The sequence below is a fragment of the Asterias amurensis genome, chromosome 19, assembly GCF_032118995.1.
Source record: "Asterias amurensis chromosome 19, ASM3211899v1".
Taxonomy (NCBI): domain Eukaryota; kingdom Metazoa; phylum Echinodermata; class Asteroidea; order Forcipulatida; family Asteriidae; genus Asterias; species Asterias amurensis.
In genome coordinates this window covers 321,419-342,177 of record NC_092666.1, presented here as the reverse complement: position 1 = coordinate 342,177, position 20,759 = coordinate 321,419, and the positions used below count along the sequence as shown (strand labels likewise).

Genomic DNA, 20,759 nt, shown 5'->3' with positions numbered 1-20,759 from the left:
GTTTAAAATGTTCTTTGGTTGAACCTTTAATATTCATTCATCCATATCAGCTTGCACTAGTCTCATGAGCCAAAATGTAATCAATTGGTTTTATATCACAAGACACCACACATCTTTATGTTTCTGTAAAGCATAACGAATTGTAAGCAGTGAGCAAAACTACATAATATTCATTTGTAAAGTTTGAGTATTCGGAAAACTCGCCGAGTAAACATCTAAACCGGGGATGGATACCATCATCCAGTTAGGTAAGTACAACATGTGTGACTTTGTAAAACTGTTATGTGCACTTGACCTGTATTTATTCTCCCTGAATGATTGTGGCTTCTTGCGGTAGATCTTAGTTTTATATTATTCATTATTACAGGTTTCTTTTGACCGATAGAGGGGGAAAAGTGCGTTTTTTTTTAATGTTTTGCTTTTGCTATTTATCTTCAGCAAAGCGGCAGAAAACGCACGTCAATCAGCCTAGTGACAGCAGTGACGATGATGATGCCCCTCTTGCAACGATTGTGAGAGGAAGCCGTCAGCAGACTGAACAAGTCCGGGCGGATGGTCAAGATGAAGTAGCCAAACGACTTAATACTAAACAGGAGTCAGACATCAGGCAGCTGAAAGAAATGCTGGAAAGACAGGAAAGACAGATGCAGGAAATTTGAGATCAACAGGAACAACTAACGGTGATCTTTCAGAGGCAATTTACGCAGACAACCGAAATGATGGAGAACATTCTGTCGTTGGTAAATAACATTCAGCATGTCATGAACGGCAAGGTTGACAGGAAAGCTGAACGTCGGCAAAGATTACAAGAAGAAACAAGGCAAAATGAGCGCCAACCAAATCTTCAACCTCTTCCCCGTGGGGATACTCCTCCTCGACGCCCCGATCTAAACCGTAGAGATGGCAGGGTTAGCATTGTTGTTGGTCACGACTCAAAATTACTCCGGAATTAGCTCTTTAACTCATGATGACCATGCCGCCCAAGGAATCTTATGCTGAATGTGCAACAGTTTGATCATTCAAATCTGGAGAGTTTGACAACAAAAAAACATTTAGCATGAATAACACAAAATATTTACATCTTGTAACTTTCCAAAAAATGCTTACTGACTTTCAGTGAGTCTACTACTAGGCCTGGGATAATCCATTAACAATGGCAGACCTAATACCCCAACACCTCCCAGACTTCTTTTGTTGTCGCATTGCTCATTCAGACGTTAATCCCTCTGGCACAGGACTGGGGTTTTAATGAGCCCTTTGACCAGAGCATGACCTCCTCCGCACTGGCATATTCATGATTTAAGCAATCCTTTTGTAAGTGTTCACCGAGTTATATAAGCCGCCGGGATCCGGCGGTTTCCGGCGGGAAATGGGGGTTAGTTAAAGACGGCCTCCCTAACGAGTTCTACCTACCCGGAATGGTGATCAGAGTGGTCCTTCTCCTAGGTATACTACCAATCTAGGCTTAGGAGTTCTACCTGCCCAGGATGGTGGTCAGAGTGGTCCTTCTCCTAGGTAGCAATCTAGGCTTACGTGTTCTACCTACCCTGGATGGTGATCAGAGAGGTCCTTCTCCTAGGTAGATTACCAATCTACTGTAGGCTTAGGAATTCTACCTACCCGGAACGGTGGTCAAAGAGGTCTTTCTCCTAGGTATACTACCAATCTAGGCTAACGAGTTCTACCTACCCGGAATGGTGATCAGAGAGGTCCTTCTCCTAGGTATACAACCAATCTAGGCTTAGGAGTTCTACCTACCCGGAAGTGTGATCAGAGTTTTTCTTCTCCTAGGTGGCCTGTCTACTATAGCTGACGAGCCTAACCTGCTTGGAATGATCTGGTTTTTCGGCACCATTTAAAATTGCCTTTTACACTTCTGCTAATCAGTATTAAACAGGGTTTGGCGCATCAAACCAAGCAGTAGGAGTCTGTTTATTAAAACTCTATTGTAGGGATGCATCGATTGAGCAAAAACTGCATCACAGATTTAAATGTTTTGCATAAACTCTATTGTAGGGATGCATCGATTGAGCAAAAAGTGATGAATGATGAAATTTATTGGTAGTCAGACTAGCTGATTTGCATAAATAAGCACGTATAGCTATACCAACTCATTTGCATAAGCATCTGGCTTGCCAGTGAACACACTACATGCATTGCCTGACCCTCAGAACATAGGTAAAAACATTTCTTTTTCATGGTTATTTGCCTAGTTTCAGAGATATTGGAGAAAACTCATTTTTCTGCTATGGCTGCCACTAATTTAAATATATTTTGTTAAAATTACTTACCACTAATAATAACTTCATAAAATTTGTAATCGTTTTATGAGACCTTCCAAACATGGGTATAGCACTTCATTTGTCATCTTTGCTTTCCAAGTTACAGAGATATTGAAGAAAAATTATTTTTCTTTAATGGCGGCACTAATTTGCATATTTATGATTATTAATTACCACTTATTACTTTGGAAATGTTTTAATCCTATTCTGTGACCTTTAACATCTAGGTACAGACTCATCACTTGTCATTTTTGATTGTCATGTTACAGAGATTTGCTTATAAAATGGTTCAAAAAGGTCAAAAATATGATTATGCAAATTAGATGGTCAAAAACTCAAAAATTCGCTTGGGAACCATTTTTTTCGGATTCAGCACACCAAAAATGTGTTAAAAAGTCTGGTTCCGCACTTTTACCCCAAATCGCCTCAATCAGTCACTTTTTCCAGAAATGCGCCTAGACTATCAGTCGGCTGCGTCGACCGGTGAACCCACCGATCTAAGAGGGGATGCTTCCCGCTCCCCCTCTTCGGTCAGTGTGGGTCAACCCAGTCGAAGGTCAAATGCCCCGGCAAGGCCAAGAAAACCGGTGCCGGGGCAACGACCAAGAGAGACAGGGCCAAGGGTGGCTCCATTCCGGAGCGCACCGCCCGCTCTCCCAGCACTGCCTCGGGGTCTCTGAAGCCGGAGGGCATCCCCCCTCCACACGGCTCAGAGTACCCGGCCTGCCAGGGACTTTGATAAATATTTTTCGACCCGGTCCTGCCGGACTCCGCGTCAGACAAACTGGTCGCGGACAGGGGGTCAACCTCCTCCAAACTTCTCTTTAACGACAAAGCGCGGGGGGAAAGGGAGGAGGTAATCAGGAAAATTTACCCAGCGTCTCGCTTTAGCATGCGCACATCGTCCTTCTTGCTTCTCTTGTCCAATACCTCACGCCGGCTGGCGATGACGACTCGGCGATCCCGGCTGATATGATAGTGGCGGCCCTCCATTGTCTGGATAACAGGCTGCGGACAGTCCTGGATCAATTTACAAGAGTCTCCACCCTAGCGACTTCGGCCCGTAGGGTGAATGTCCTAGATGCATTGTTCCTTCCGTTCGTAGGGGCATGCAAGCGGCTTGATGCGCTCCCCCTAACGGGACGGGACCTTTTTCCGGGGCAGTTCCAAGAATCTATTGAGGCCGAGGCCAGACGCCTTAAGGCCACTGACAAGATGAACCTCAAGAAACCACAGTCCTCCGCTCCAGCGGCGAAGAAACACAAACAAGCCTCGTTTGTTATTCCCCGCCGACGTCCACAGAGACCCACCCGTGGCTTTCGTGCGTCTGCCCCCCGGTATCCCGGGGCGTGGCGGAAGTGACTTCCCTGTCTCCAGGCAAATTTTTGGGGTCCTGGGCTCAGATCACGTCCAACAGGTGGGTCCTCGAGACAATCGAGTGCGGCTACGCACTCGACGTCATGAGGACCCCCCGTCGGACATACTGACTCGGCCAACGCCCATCCCGTTCGACCCCCTCAAGCGCCATGCCCTCGCAGGGGAGATCAGTTCCCTTCTCCTTAAGCGGGCGGTGCACGTTGTCCCCGACCAGGGGACACGGATGGGGTTCATGTCCACTATCTTCTTAGTGCCCAAGAAGGAGGCATACACTTGGCGGCTGATCCTAAATTTAAAGCCCCTAAACCGATTTATCCGCCCAAAGCGCTTCTGTATTGAAACACTTGGGGCAATCCTCGAATCAAACGATACACCTGCGTGGGGGCGAGCTTGGACCTTTGGGACGCTTACCTACACGTTCCCATCAGGGACGAACACCGCAAACTTCTGCGCTTCCTTTACACTGGAAGGCTTTACGAATTCGTGGTGCTCCCCTTTGTTCTGTCCACCTCCCCTTGGGATTTCACCCGCGTGGTGTGGGCGATCGGGGCAGCACTGCTGATTTTCCAATACCTCGACGATTGGCTAATTGTGGGCCAATCATGGGAGGCAACAGACGCGGCGCTGGGGATTACTTGACGCCTCACGTCCAGCCTGGGGTTCCTGGTAAACACCGAGAAATCGCAACCGATCCCCACTCAGGTGCCCATCTTTCTCAGTGCGGCTCTCGACCTTCAAAGGGGGCTTGCCCGTCCTTCGGCGGAACGGGTTCAGAACCTGCGTCAGTGCGTGACCCTTTTCCTTTGGGCTACGGTGGCGCCGGCGGTGGCTTGGCTCAGATTACTAGGCCTTATGGCCAGCATAGTAGATCTGATCGATTTTTGCAGGCTGAGGATGAGGCCTATCCAGCTCCATCTCCTCTCCTACTTCCGGCCCAGCCATCATTCAGTAAACCTCCCGGTGCCTATCACCCCTTGGCTGACCCTCACCTCCAATTGTGGGTGGAGGACGCCAAACTCACACGTGGTCGAGTGTTCCACCCGCCCAGACCGTCAGCAACCGTCGTCACCGACGCAGCTCTGTACAGTTGGGGGCGACCCTCAACCCCCGCCAGATAGCGGGGGTGTTGGGCCCGGAACACCACTCAACCACATCAGCGTCCTGGATTTGCTGGCGGTCCGAAATGCCCACCAGCACTTCCGGGCACAGTTAGCCGGTCGGCCCGGCTGTGTGCACTAGCCTGGGACCTAATCCACTGGTGCATGCAGCAGGGGATTGCCCAGTCGGCGGTGTACATCCCAGGGAAGGAGAATGTCACGGCCGCACTCTTTCCGGGGCTGGATCGTCCCAACAAAGTGGTCCCTCCGCCCCTGTGTGGCCCAGTCGCTCTTCCTGCTAATCGACCGGCCTCATGTGGATTTGTTTGCCTCTCGGACGAGCAATCAACTGCCGATCTACTGCGCCAGGGGTCTTGACCCCGGGGCAAGTCGGATCGTCGCTCTGACTATGCAATGGGAGGGGCTGTTGGCATACGCCTACCCGCCCATCTCCCTAATTCCACGGGTGCTGACAAAGATCGAGCAGGATCACTGAAAAGTTCTCTTGATCGCCCCGTTTTGGCCCCGACAGCCCTGGTTCCCTCGGCTGATCAGGCTCCTGGTGCACAGGCCGGTGGTTCTCCCACAACGACCGGACCTCATATACCAGCCCAGATTCGGAGTGGTTCATCCAGCTCCGGGGGATTCGCACCTGATTTAAAATCGCGGAAGAAAGCGTAAGTCGTCGCCGGTGATTTTTTATTAATTTAGCGTTGTTTTTCTTGCGGGAAATATAATCGCTCCCTGCTTGGAATACGCCAGATTTGGTTTTGAAAAATACTAGTTCTGCAGACCGGTCTGAAATAGTTGCATGCTCATTGACAGGGCGGCTGAATCATTGACGGGGTGGCAGGGTGGGGAGGCTGCGTTCGCTTTTAGGGGCGGCCGACTTTTCAAAATAAACGTGAAAGAAAACCACTGTAAAATCAAGTACAATGGATATTAAAAGGTACAGTGCCGCAAAAGAAATAATGTAATGATGTTTGAAGTACTGTGAGGTAAAAATGTGTTGTACTTATGTGGGAATTTGTATTTGTGAATGGTGTCCGAAGTGTGTAGGATTATAAACAAAACAAAAACACTGCAAATAAAACTCAAAGTTAAATCCAAGTTAGTCAATTTTTACACGTAACAAATCAGTAACAACAAAGTATAAAACAAACCAACTCTGCAAATTATTGAAGTGTTTTCATCACGCATATTATAGTTCTTTTACAATATTTTGAGAGAATTGTTTTCATGATGTCAACCAGGATCTTGCATAAAAACTAGTGTACTTGTTGTGTAGATCCCAGTTCATACCCCAGTGTTGGCTTTATCTGGTTGAGAAAACCACTAGCAGGTGACCTCGCTCAGTGGTGACCGCAAACAAGGCTTCCAGTAGATAACGATCTATTACTTGGGGTCTAATCTTAAAGAATGTAAACATACAGCTCAGCTGTCAGTGAAGTGTCCCGGAATAATCCCGTTATGAATTTAAAAGCTATACAAATTCGACCGCGAGGAAAAACGTCCCCGGGTTAGAATATCCCTGTGTTTTCCCGGGGATAGTTTTGACAAGGTGCCTAAGTAGAGTGAAGAAGACTCCCCCACAGAAGTGTGGATGGGGTCTACAAACGAATACTTACCGGTAGAGTATCCCTCCCTCCTTCCCCACATACTCGGTCCTTGGGTGCTTACATTTAGTAGGGCTCATCGAAAAGAGGATGACTCCGTGGCAGGCATGTTGCGGGGCGTTGTGGGTAGGACGGTGGAGGGCGCTATTGTGTGTGTGTGAAAGTCTTAGCATTATTGCTTCGCGGCATAGGGAATATGCAAATTAGTAATATGACTCTACCGGTAAGTATTCATTCATAGACCCCATCCACACTTCTGTTGGGGGAGAGTTTGAAGCAAATGTAGCACACAGTTGATCTTTAGCTAGGTCATGGAGAGGGCTTTTGTTATCAAACCGCCGGTAGAATTGGTTCAAGTCGTTCAGGTATTCTTTTGGATCTCCTTGAGGACCAGCCCAATTGTTTCATAACCTGTGATTAAACTTTCTTTCCAAGTTTCTTGCCATACTGTTTCTTGCAGAGAACGATTTTTTCTTTGATTTCCGAAAGTAACACACGTTTCACTTGATCCTCATTATTGGAATGTGCTCGGTGCTTTTGTTTTATGAGATGACGTACTTCTTTATTTTGCCAGTATTTATTGTTGGGGTAAATTTTAACTGTAATTTCTGGGACGACTAGGTTTTTGCAGAACTTTATGTAGTCAGTGATGACATCAGTAGTTTGATCAATTGAAGCATGATCTTCAAAGATGTTCCAGTCCATGGTTTCGAAACAGCATCGGAAAGGTTTTGATGTTCTGTTGGTCCCATTTCTTGACTTTTTTGATGACTGGTTTTGTTTGCTTAAGTTTCTGTTTATATTTTGGAAGCAGGTGAACCATGTCATGATCAAACATGCCGAGAGGTGCCTTTCCATATGCCCGATATGCAGCAGGAATGTTTCCATAACACTTTTCAAGAGTACGTTGACTGGTGGGAATGTCCACATATTGGAAATAGTGGGGCATCACTAGTTGAAGATCACAATGGTTGAAATCACCTGTTATTATGTTAACTGCATCGGGTGATCTCTTTTCCAGTTCGAGTATAATCCTTGTGATTGTGGCCGCAGCATTGTTAGCATCAGCTTGAGGTGGAATGTAAACAACAGTCACAAAGATCTGAGGGAATTCTCTTGGTAGATAAAATGGTTGTAACATGGAAACTAATTTTTTAGAACCTTATTTAAGAGTCCCTGCCTGTAAGAATGTACCAAATTAGGTGGGGGGGGGGGGGGGTGTGATTCATGGGTTCGCAGGTCTTCTTCCAAAAAATTAGAGTGATACACCATCATACCAAACAAATAAATCCAAAATTTTAGTTTGCTGACGCTTTCGGTTTTGGAGTTACCAGTTATCAAAGTTTGGGCCAAAAAGCCCTCGAGAAACGAATAGTACATTCCTTGTAAACACAAAAATGTGCGCCAAGCTCGTCCCAACAAAAGTAAAACATTTTTTGAAACCTCCAGTTGGGATTATAACAAAAGTAAAAAAAAAAATTGGGATCTCGTTGGCGCGTCATGTTACGCGCACCTGAACCTTTGACGAACAGTGCCCTCGTGCCATTTTCAACGCCTCATAACTCAACGCGCCTATAGGATCCCATGAATTGAACAAGTTCAAATGAAAGAGCTTGCATCCCTAAAACAAATTTAAGTGCAAAGTGCGTGGGATCTCGTTGGCGCAGAGAGATAATAGAGGTCAAAGTTCAAATTTTACCAATATATTGCATTTTCGCACCTCCGTAACTTTGCACGCCAACATCAAAAAAATATGTTAATGACAACCGGGTGTTGGAACAGTTTTCATCTAATGACAAATGGAAAAAGAATCTTGGGATCTCTGCAACTTGCATGTCAAAAGATTTTTTGAAAATTTTCTAAAGTATTGCCATTTCACACATTTTTGCCTAAATTGGGACAACATTCACTTTTCTCATTACTGTAAGTATCTGCGCCAAACAAGATCCCATCAATTTTTTTTTGTATTTGGTTAAGTTGAGTGTTCCTTAACAGAATTCAATTGACAAATAATTGAGATCATGTTGGCCCACCAATATAACAAAGGTCAAAGGTCATATAAAACTACGCTACTGCCAATTTTGGGCGATTTTGCGTTGTCTAGAAATCCACGTGCCAATATGATCCCATTAAGTTGTCTGCATTTTATGATTATATAGATTCTCAGCAACACATAAAAAGCAAAAACCAAATGGGATTTGAGTGGCGCTAACAAATATTACAGATCAAAAGTTCACAATACATGCCTATACTTATGCATTGCTGTGGCAACCGAAAGTGAGAAATATCCCCCAATTTCAAAATATTGGCAAACCATGAAGGGGATACATGTAGGTCTCCAAAACGAATTTTGGTCAAGAGATAGGCTGGACTTGTTTTTACAAATGGTGTTAGTTTAATGTTGGTTGGTAACTGTTGCCAAGGTCTTTTAACTGTTTATTCATATTCCACTCATCAAAACACATATTCTAGTGATAAAAGCATTATTTTGACAAAATACCACTTCCAGGTGACTTTAAGGCCTCTATACATACACTAACAAAGTTGTTTGATGCACCCATGTCCTGGGGAAAAAACCAATCAGAACTGTCTTTGTGGCTACACTGTCTTCCCTATTCACAAAGTTACTCTGCATGTATGATTTCACCTTTCCTTTCCAAAAATAAATTTTATTTGTAGTTTAACTTGAATAAAGACCCTCTTTCAGAAAATTTTGAAGCCCCACACTTTAAAGAACACACATAATGGGAAGTTCAAAACACAACTACCATATTTACTTTTCCCCGAACAAAACAGTAGCTCAAGTTTTCTCAATGCCATGGTTCTGGAAAGCCCTGATGTGCCCTGATATATGCAGCCCCCATCGCTCTTTTTCCCTCCGTCTTCTCTAGCCCTAGATGTATTTGCTGATTGCCTGTTTATTGACAAATAGAAATGAATTAATTTGTTAGTAATTGATCCTCCTTTCCAACGTGAGAAAAGTACAAATGCATCTCACAATCTTGAAGCTGTTTTCCCAACTAACAATAATTGTTGGACTTTGATCATGGGGTCGAATATCAAAATAAACAATAATACGGGGCAGATTACACTAAACATTAAGGAAATAACAAAACTAGCCAAAGATATCAACAAACCAAGAAACAACAAGACAAAAATGAACAAGTCAGAAAACACAGAAATGCAGAAAAAACAGCCATGATTGCACTTGTGCACAAATGTAGAGCTGTTTCGTTAATAACATTTTCAAATTTCTCAACTGAATTTGAAATTCTCTTGTCATCAAAGCAGTTAGCCAAATCCAGCATAAATAAAAAATCAGGTTATACCATGTTCATACATGGATGAGCAATTTATGACTTAAAGGTGCAAAAGTATAAAAAAATCATAACAAATCATGCGATGACGTCATCATGACGTCATTTCACAATTTACAAGAACTTGCAAATATCCAACAACCTATAGTTTCAACATGATCGCATTATTACTTCGGGAGTTACATGTATATTAGTTCAAAAAGTGCACCTGTAAGGTCGCATCACGTGACCCCCAATGTACGATGACGTCATTGATCTGAAACTTCACACATATGATGCCTGCCTGACAGTAAATGTGTGTGTAAAATTTGAAGTGATTACAAAAAACTTCACCACACAAATCTCCAAAAAGTCCGTTTGTAAGAGTATTCAACCTGCCGCTAGAGGGGGCTGTTGCATTTTGTGACGTCATCGATACTTCTCTTGAACTGCCCACCCTTGCAAGACACTAACATCGTTGAAAGCAACTTCAAAGCAATTGCCAGATTTGAATTAAAGGGCACTTCTGGTTACGACCGGAAGTAGAGGTCATGTGAGGCCACGCACACGAAACAAAATGAAGACCTAATTTATCCCTACCCAATCCCGCACACAGAAACCTACGGTCTCTTTTAGCTGATTTGATATAGATTTTCAAACATTTAACTGAAAAACACCTTTAAGATGACGTCACGTGACCGGTGATGACGTCATCATGACATCATTGCTTTAGGATCATTATTACATCATTACCTTCCATCCCTGTAAGTTTCATTGCAATTGCTCTTTAGGAACTATGCACAAAATTTGCGAGTACTGAAGATGACCAAAAAAATAAAAAATACCAATAACTAGACATGATCGCATTTGTGCACAAATGCAAAGCTGTTTCGTAAAAAAGAAATTCGCAAAGCAATTTGCCCAGTGTGGCATAAATAAAAGAATAATCTGGATTATACCATGTTCAGATAGCAATTTATGTGTTAAAGGTGCAAAAATGAAAAGAATCATGTGATGACGTCATCATGACGTCATTTCACAATTCACAAGAACTTGCCAATATCTAACAACCTACAAAGTTTTAAAAAAAATCGCAGCATTGCTTCGACAGTTATATATGACTTAAAAAATTTCCACCTTGAATGCCGCATCACGTGACCCCCGATGACGTCATTGATCTGAAATTTCACACATATGATGCCTGCCTGACAGTAAACATGTGGGTAATTTAAAGTAATTACAAAACCTTCACCACAGACATCGTCAAAAAGTCCATTTTGAAGAGTTTTCAACCTGCCGCAACGAAATTTTCAGTGATGAAGGGCATTGGTGCAAGGAGAGTCCTAAAAGAAATTTGTCATGATGACGTCATCATCGGTCACGTAACGTCATCTTAAAGGTGTTTTATTTAAATGTTTAAAATTCTATATCCAATCAACCACAATAGACCCCTAGATTTCTGTTTACGGAACAGCTATTAAAGATATACAGAAAGCCGAAATGTAATATAAGAAAGACAAGTTTTCTTCCATATTGTAGCTTATGAAAAAAAACTTAAGTATGAAGTAATTGTTTTTTTCCATTAGATGTCATCAGATGTCAAATGGGATAAATTCAAAGTTGTTTACTTCTGAACAACATATCATAGGGTTCATATTCCAAAACTCCCTTTTCTCAAATCTCATATGTCATAAAGTTAAATATAATAATAATAATAAGACTTGTAATGCGCACATATCCACCCTGCTGGGTGTTCAAGGCGCAGTAAACCAAAACAAAACAAAACAAAAACACAACACAAAGAAAAACAGACACAACAAAATTAGTCATTGAAAACCTGTGACATAAGATAAGTTTTGAGAAGAGACTTGAATTTTGCGGTACAAAGACAAGATCGAAGATTAAGTGGTAGAGAGTTCCAGATGCGTGGCGCGGCTACAGAAAAAGACCTGTCACCCCATGAGTGTCGAGACTTGGGTTCAATGAGGAGAAGCATGGAACTTGATCGAAGATTCCTTGATGGAGTGTAAACTTGAAGCAGTTCAGAAATATAGTGGGGAGCCTTGCCATTTAGAGCTTTGTGGACAATGAGCATCAGCTTGAAGATGATTCGTTGAGAGATAGGGAGCCAGTGTAGTTGTTTCAGAATGGGGGTGATAGAACAGGATTTTTTAGACAGTGTCACAATGCGGGCAGCAGTATTTTGGAGCCGTTGAAGTCGGGAAATCTGGTTGTTAGGAAGACTGTAGAGAAGAGCATTGCCGTTGTCAAGACGAGAAGTAACAAATGCGTGAATGACCTTTTCAGTGGCACTTTTGTCCAAGTACTTGCGAATCTTACCTATATTCCTGATGTGATATGATGATAAACGAACAATGTTGTTGATGTGTGGCTGAAGTGTCATCGATGAATCAAAAATAACCCCTAAGTTCCGAGCTTTCAGCGAGGGAGCTATCCGAGCATCACCGATGGAGATGTATGGCACTGAAACCTTAGTTAACTGTTGACGTGACCCAAATAAAAGGAACTCTGTCTTATCATCATTTAACTTCAGGAAGTTTTGTTGTGTCCAACGTCGAATCTCTTGGATGCATTTCTCAAGTCTTGCAATAGATGCATTGGCGTTTTCTTGAGAAGATTTAAACGTGATGTATAGCTGAGTGTCGTCTGCGTACACATGGTAATTCAGATTAAATTTGAGGATGATGTCACGAATCGGTAAAGTGTACAGCGTAAACCACTGCGGGCCGAGTACCGACCCCTGTGGCACAGAGTAGTTCAAAACAACAGGGTCGGATATCGCAGTGCCAATACATACATGCTGAGTTCTGTTGTGGAGATACGATTTGCACCATGCTAGGGCTGTGTCCTCTATGCCAAGGTGATTCTGGAGCCGAGAGAGAAGGATGTTATGATCAACAGTGTCAAAAGCAGCACTCAAGTCTAGCAGGACTAGTGCTGTAAGGTTACCATTGTCCATAGAAGAGAGAATATCGTTGCTCACACGGACTAGTGCAGCCTCGGTCCCATGGAAAGGTTTGTATGCTGACTGGAACACGTCGGACAGGTTGAAAGTATGAATGTGATCAGAAATACGTGATGACACTACTCGTTCGATGACTTTTCCAAGATATTTTAAGTTTGCAACCGGTCTGTAGTTTTTGAATATCTCCTTGTCCAGGTTTGGTTTCTTGATGAGCGGCCTGATGTAGGAAACTTTGAGGCTATCGGGGAAACAACCGGAACTGAGAGATTCATTTACAAGCTTAGTGATGTAGGGTACAAATATATCAATGTTTTGCTTTATCATGGATGTTGATACTGGATCCAGCTCACAGGATTTTGAAGGAGATTTCATAATAACCCTTTGAATCTCATCAACAGTGGCAGGCTCAAACACAGATAGTCTACACTCTGGTTGAAGTTGTGGCAATGTCTGCGGCACGTTGTAAGGGACTGATGAAAATGATGAGCGGATGTCTGAAATCTTGGTGACAAAGAATTTCTGGAACTCATTTGCTAAGTCCTGGTCATTGTAGGTGGATGGAAGGACAGGGGTTTTGGGTTTGAGCAGCAACTTACCAATTATCTTGAAGAGCTTCTTTTGATCTCCTGAGGATTCTTGTACTTGAGATGAATAATGGATGATCTTTGCCTGGTTGATCAAATTCCTAACTACTTTACATTGGTTGCGATATTCTTGTCGTTGTATTGCCAATTTGCCATTTTTCCGCCACTTCCGCTCCAGTTGACGACAGATCTTTCTCGCTGTACGAATATCATCATTGAACCAGGAGACTTCAGTTCGGACCTTGACTGATCTCGTTTTCCAAGGTGCGTATTTATCCAAGATGTCACTGACTGTACTCTCATATTGGCTGACATAGGAATCCAAGCAGTCATGATCAACTTCTAGATTTGCTAAATGAGTGCCTATGTCGCGGAACACTTCGGGAGGATTCACATGTTTCCATTGTCGGCTCTTTATAGTGACGGTTGGGACTTTGGGCTTGCACAGACTCAAATTACACATGACTGCATAATGGTCAGATAATCCAGGTAGAATAACAAAGTTTGAGACAATTGGTGGGGAGATTTCACGAGTTATGACAAGGTCCAGGCAATGACCGAGACGATGAGTCCGCTCCTGGATATGCTGGGTGAGACCAAAAGCTTGAAGTAGATGCTTAAACTGGTTTGCATTGGTGTTATGGATGTCATCAACATGAATGTTAAAGTCGCCGGTGATGATGATTTCCGATGGATGAAGCAGATATTCCAAAATCAAATTCTCAAACTCCCTTAGAAAACTTGAGAAAGTCACATGTTGGCCGTTTGAATCCCTCTCAGGTCTGTATACAATGACAAGGCGAACAGATTTAGAGTTTCCGGAAACTTCAGCATGAAGAGATTCAAAAGTTGTGTACTGGACGTCATTATTTTTCACAGAGACAGATAAAGTAGATCTGTACAGTATTGCAACTCCTCCACCAGTCTTGTGAGGTCTTGGGATGTGATGAAAGCAGTAGCCAGCAGGGGTACACTGACGACATGTTAAGTTGTCATCTGGTCTCAGCCATGTTTCTGAAACGGCAACAAGGTCCAGATCTTTTTGCAGAACAAAATCAGCAAAATCGTCATACTTGTTACAGATGGACTGTGTGTTTAGAACACAAAGGCTGAGTTGAGATTTGGCAGTAGTCACTGGTACTGGAACAGAAGGGGGTGTAACTTCGGGTACAGGGGGATTATGAACAGTTCTACGGCGACCAGCTTTTTTACCACGATGTGTAGGTCGATAAACAGTGCTGGGATTTACAAAAAGGCCAAGGTTCTGTAATGATAATATACAGGAAGGCAGCAGAGTTGTAGCACGTGTGGATGGGGCATAGCGGAGACTGAGAAGCTTGTTCCGTGAGTAGGAATTTGCAGAGTTTGGACTAGCTTCTGCTGAGTTTGAGTTATTTACACCTTCAGGGCCGGGATTTACAGCAATGTCACCAAAAATCACAATTTCCAAATGAAAAGTGGCTGGGGAGTTGTCATAGTAAGAAACAGGGCACTTCAGATATCTTCGATGGTGGATGAGGCCTAGATGTGTCTTTGGCAGAATGCAAGCACCAGACACAATTGATGCTGATGGAACAAAGCTGACCACAGATGAGTCAGTACAGTACAATGGTCTAGCAAGCAGGGAGAGAATGAAAAGGATACTTACCTCCATTGTCCCCAGATGGGAGAACAATGTCCATGGACTAGGTGGATGACTGCACAGGATGCAGCCACCTAAGTGTGTGTAAGCTTTATACACCAGAATTCTCAGCTGAGACAGTGAAAATTTTTAACAGAAAAACACTATTTTCACAATTCAGATGACTCTAGGATACACAGAAAAAGTCCTGTAGATTCCAGGTGTAGTAACAAATCCAGTTGTATAAGAATAAGAACACAAATTGAGCAATATACTAAGAAATTAGCAAACAAACACAGAGCTGATTTGAGTGGCCGCTGTCAGGCGCTCAGTCAAACAAGCAAAGTTGTAATCTTTGTGCCGTCTTGTAGCTCATGACTCATTTGACATATTATTAGATAATTTGTTCCCGGTTCAAACAGGAGTTCAAGTTAAAAATTCATATTACCTGATCTCACAAAGTTGTTGTTTTTGTAGATTGTGATCTACAAGAAAAAAGACTTTATGACACTACTAATATTATTTTTAAAACATGACCCACTTTCATCTTCATTTCCAGTTCAACGAGAAATTCTGTGATCCCGTGTCAAACACTTATAATCTACACAATTGCCATGTTACTCCACAACATATCCAACTTTGGCGTTTCCTTCTGCCCATACAGCAAATTCAAAGGGTTTACATGTATGACCAAACTTAGAATTTGATATGATATATAATTTTCAGTATGAAATGATGATATTTGTGTTTCACCAACCCAATCCCTCTGTGTCCACTTTTATAAACACTCGATTTCTAGTTTATAATTACTTTTAAAATTTGTATTTTCTAGAAGTTGCCATCCAACCAGCTCCTGCTCTTACATACCGTTCCATTGGTGGAATACTGGACTTCTACATTTTCTTGGGGCCTGGACCTGATGAAGTGATCCAGCAGTACACAGAAGTGATAGGTCATCCTTTTATGCCACCATATTGGGGTCTTGGTTTTCATCTGTGTCGTTGGGGTTATGGATCTGCAAATAAAACCTTGGCTGTAGTTAAAAAAATGAAAGCAGCAGGCATTCCGCAGGTATCTGGTCATTCAAAATCAAAAGTTTTACATTTCTCATTAAGAAAGAAATCATAACATAATTTCCTTTTTTTTTGTATAGATTTAAGTTTGAAAAATAGACAAACAAATAGCAAACAAATGCCAAACCAGGATTCCGATGCGAGTGATTTATCTGTGTACACACCTTAACTCAACATTGTGGACACACCTTAACTCAACATTGTGGACACACCTTAACTCAACATTGTGGACACACAGGCAGAATTATAAATACAAAAAAACAACTATTGAAACTTTAGTCATACCTGAAAATGAACCCACCCATCAATCAATTAAGTAGTGAAACTCCATCTGTCACATAGGGTGGGAATTAGCCCCTGTACCTCAGAGTGCTAACACAACTTACTGAACGTTTTTACAACATTTTTGCAACTGTGAACTAAAGCGATGTTAACAAATTGCCTTCCAAAACATAATTACCCATATAATCGCAGCATTAGTTCAATTTTAAATAGAAATAGAATTATTCAAATTTTTAAAAGTATGTTTGTCTAATGACAAATGTTAACTGAGGTTTGTTGAATACATGAGAAATGATTCTTTATTTCACAGGATACACAATGGAATGACATAGATTATATGGAAGGTCACCGGGATTTCACATTAGATCGGACTTCCTTTCAAGGTCTACCAGAGGTTGTCAAGTATCTACACAGTAACGATCAACACTACGTCATGATTATTGTACGTATTTGAAGGGAAAACTTTGTCTGTATCTTTATTTTAAAATGCTTATCTGCTGTTTTCTCTTAAATAGGACACACAGTGGAGTGACATTGAGTATGCAGTTGGCCGAAAAGATTTTACTTTCAACAACAACACCTATGCAGAATTGCCAGATTTAATCCAGTATTGCCATGCAAACGGCATGCACTTCATTCCTATTGTTGTACGTTCAACTTCACTTCAATTTTCTTTTTTTTGAGGCTTACAAATCTTAATCTTCTTGTTTTGAGTATTCAGAATACATGTATATATGTTCTTACCCAATGTTTTTGCTCTCAAAGTTACTAGGAACCATGGATTACATGTAATTAAAATCAACTTGAACAAAATTAACATTATCATTTTTTTTTAAAGCAGGAAATGATTACTGTTCTTTACAGGGACTCACTAAAAATTCAATTTAATTTTGTTAAAACAAAAATATACATTAGTGTTACACTGGGCAAAAAGGAGTCAAAAGAGCCATACTGCGGATTTTCTTTACCATACTCATGATACATGTAGGTATTATCTTCCAGTCGCACTAATCCTCCAGTCAGATGCTCGATGCTCAAACCGAAGTATGATATCAGACGATAACCTATTATGAGCAGTGTTACATGTAGGTCATGGTGCATGTTAATAGACAGCAACCGTGCACAATAGGAGGCTCATTTTTTTAATTGATTTTCACCAGAAATGTAGGGCAGATAACTTCAAACTCATGGGAAAAAATAACTAAACACAATAAAAACAAATTTAAAAAGTCATATTTGTTTAAGTAATTTTGTTCAAGTTGATCTTTAAGAACAGATGTACACATTTGCGACCACTGAACAGTGTTCTCCTTTTTTCCATGTCGTTTGTCGGAGGATTTCTGTTGCAAATCAACCCCAAACTATCTGATGATGGGAAGGGTTGGCGTTTACAGCAAAGCAAGATATCCCAGACAGTGGGCTTGGCCGATTGTAAAACTCTTTTGTTCAATCCTCGTACTTACCAAAGCCAAACTGGATGAATACCATAATCAATTTCAAACATAAAACTCTAATTTTCTAGTGGATTCTGATTTTTGTTGGTTTATATAATATTAGGAAAGTTGCATCCCCTTAAGGCGATCCCCTGCATGGCTGCTGCTTCCCAGGTTATATCGTAAAATTGGGTGTGATAATAATAATAGTATCTGGCATAGAACCATTCAACCGTTGTGTCCACATGGGGCTAGATATCTCAGTTTGGTAGACCGCTGGTACAATTAATCTTGAGGTAATTGGTTTGAATCCTGCATTATACCACTACACGTAGGTCCTGTAAGGTACTCCAATACTACATGGTCAATGCTGTAGTCAAGTCCCTGTTGTCAAAGTCCACATCCAAGTCCACATCCGAGTTTGAATCACATTCCAAGTCCCTCATGTCTATGTAAAGTTTGTCACATGCTCGCATATCTAATGCACACCCCAACTTGTTGTTACTTGTGAATCCAAAGCTGTTGTTTACAAAACTTTCTTGTCCTAGGATCCAGCTATAAGCAGCACCCAGGCTCCTGGTACCTATTCACCCTATGATGCTGGTATAGTAGGGGACGTCTTTGTTAAAAATTCTTCTGGAAAACCTTTGGTTGGAAAGGTAATGAATTAGTGGTAAACAAAAATTATATTAAAAATAAATATTTCAATTTTTTTTTATTGAAATACATGGCTCAACTTTTTTATTTCTTTAATTTTTGGACCATTAACTGTGGCTTTTTGAAATGATTTTCAAGCCTCCACTGTCCTCCGTGGCTTATTTTCCTGATGCGTACACCACCATATAAGTTAATCTTTTGCAATGTTGGCTAATAGTGTAGTTAGCCAAATTTAAGAATAATCTGGGGAACAAACATAAAACAATCATAGATTCTCATTTCAGTTCTGTACTTGTCTGTGCAATGACATGTCAACTTGTACAGATTTGGTTTGCGATAACACCATGTGTGTATCTACTTGCCAGGTAGAGTTTGTTCTTAGGGAACTGTCTTGCTTTATTCTACTGTCGCGGAGTAGATAATCGGAGGTTGGGAGACTTCTCAGTTCTGAAAAGAACTGTCCTGCTTTTTAACTATTACCAGGGCGGATGGTATAGAAAATAGACTGGACTACTACTATGGTGTTACCGCAAACCAAATATACATTGATACCTCACCATGCAATGCCTGAAATCCTATATTGTACAGATTTGTTGTGAGTGGATTGAGTGGACTAACCTACATTATTATCATTAGACAGTCGCACGAAAGGCCGCTATTGGGATACTGGCTGAAATGTGAAATATTCCCTAGACGCCAAATAATGCCAAAGCGTATTCACATTCCGAAAAATAGAGTTGGGTGATATTCCTAGTTTAATTGTGGTTGAACAGCTGCATGATCTATATTGGAACACAAAGGGTGATCCATCAGTTTTTGAAGCCACTGTGGTTAATAATAAGCCATGGAATGCTGAAGTGTTTCATTTAGGGAAGGGGTAAAGATACTTACAATCTTCCAGTGCAAGCTGTTAAAGTTGTCTTTGCAAATGGTGTTTGAAGCTTTGCATTGTGTGGAGAATAAGAGTAACTATGAATACGAATATGCTTCATGGTGAATTTGATGAGTGGATGCTGAGAGTTGAGGCGTTGCAGGAACTGGTGAAGTGCTGTCATGCGGTGGGGCCAAACCACGAAGGTGTCATCAACATAGCGGAGCCAGAGGTTGGGGCGGAGATCAGCATTCTCGATGGTGCCCAGTTCAAACTCTTCCATTAACAAATCAGCAAGGACCGGGGATAGAGGAGATCCCATGGCATCCCCAGAGGCTTGTTCATAGAACTGGTCCCTCCACCAGAAACTGGATAAAGAGACGCAGGTGACAAGCAGTTCTTGTATTTGTTCAGAAGTCAGGCTTGTGCGGTCGGTCAAGGATGGATCTGCTGCTAGTCATTCTTTGGGGATGTGGCATGCATCTATAGTTGGTACGTTTGTGAAGAGTGAAACTATGTCAAAACTGACAAGAATGTCAGATTGGTTGAGGTGGCTGTCTTTGATGATGTTGACGAACTGGCTTAAATTGGTGATGTGGTGTTGGGTGCGGCCAACTAGTGGTTGCAGGATCTTGGTGAGTATCTGGCTGTGTTGTATGTAGGTGGATGCCATGATTGGGCAGAGTGGAACATCGGGCTTGTGTATTTTTGGTTAATCAAAGAAGCGTGGGCAGGTGGGTGCAGAGGACTTGAGGTGACGGTACGTGGGTGTCGATGACTTGATGTTGATGGAGAGCACGGAGCTGGTTGTTGATGTGACGTTCGATGGCAGCGGTTGGGTTTTTTGGCAGGTGTCTGTACCTGTCAGTCGACAGAATATCTGTCACATTCTGGTTGTAATCAGCAGTGGAAATGACTACAGAAGCGTTGCCCTTGTCTGCTGACATGATGTGGATCGATTTGTCTTGGTGTAGAGGTCGGATGGCGGCATTTTCGTGTTTGCTGGTGTTCGGTCTTTTCAGAGCCACCACTCCTTCAAAAGAGATTTACTCATGGTTGTACCCGCAAGTTTCCTATTTATATTTATATTTATATTTATAGTTACTCTTGTCTTTGCAAGTTTATTTTTGATGTCTATTTTTATGGGCATTCGATCGCAATACTTAAAGACAATGGACACTATTGGTAATTGTCAAAGACCAGTCTTCTCACTTGGTGTATCTCAACATATGCATAAAATGAAAAACCTGTGAAAATTTGAGCTCAATTGGTCATGGAAGTTGCGAGATAACAATGAAAGAAAAAACACCCTGGTTACTGAAGTTGTGTGCTATCAGATGCTTGATTTTGACACCTCAAACTTGAGGTCTCGAAATCAAATTCGTGAAAAATTACTTCTTTCTTGAAAAGTACGTCACTTCAGAGGGTTTTAAGGTTTTATGCTAATAATTATTTTGAGTAATTACCAATAGTGTCCACTGCCTGTAAAAGACCATAACATTGACAATTTCCCTTCTTTTTGTTTTATTTTAATTTATTTCAACAGTAGGTGAAGTGATACTTTGTGTACCCAATCAGTATCTA

At 41.9% G+C, this 20,759-nt stretch overlaps 1 protein-coding gene across 2 annotated transcripts in view; it reads left to right on the top strand.

Annotated features, from left to right (window-relative positions):
* The window catches only part of LOC139951715 (lysosomal alpha-glucosidase-like), a 232,474-nt gene that overhangs the window by 81,685 nt on the left and 130,030 nt on the right, over positions 1-20,759 (top strand). The window contains exons 6-8 of one of the 2 annotated variants that reach the window (XM_071950765.1): positions 15,692-15,930; positions 16,730-16,861; positions 18,196-18,306. In XM_071950765.1, the coding sequence (XP_071806866.1) occupies positions 15,692-15,930; positions 16,730-16,861; positions 18,196-18,306 (482 nt within the window). Of the gene's footprint in view, positions 1-15,691; positions 15,931-16,524; positions 16,657-16,729; positions 16,862-18,195; positions 18,307-20,759 lie in introns of both variants that reach the window. The other variant, XM_071950763.1, reaches the window with a different exon arrangement.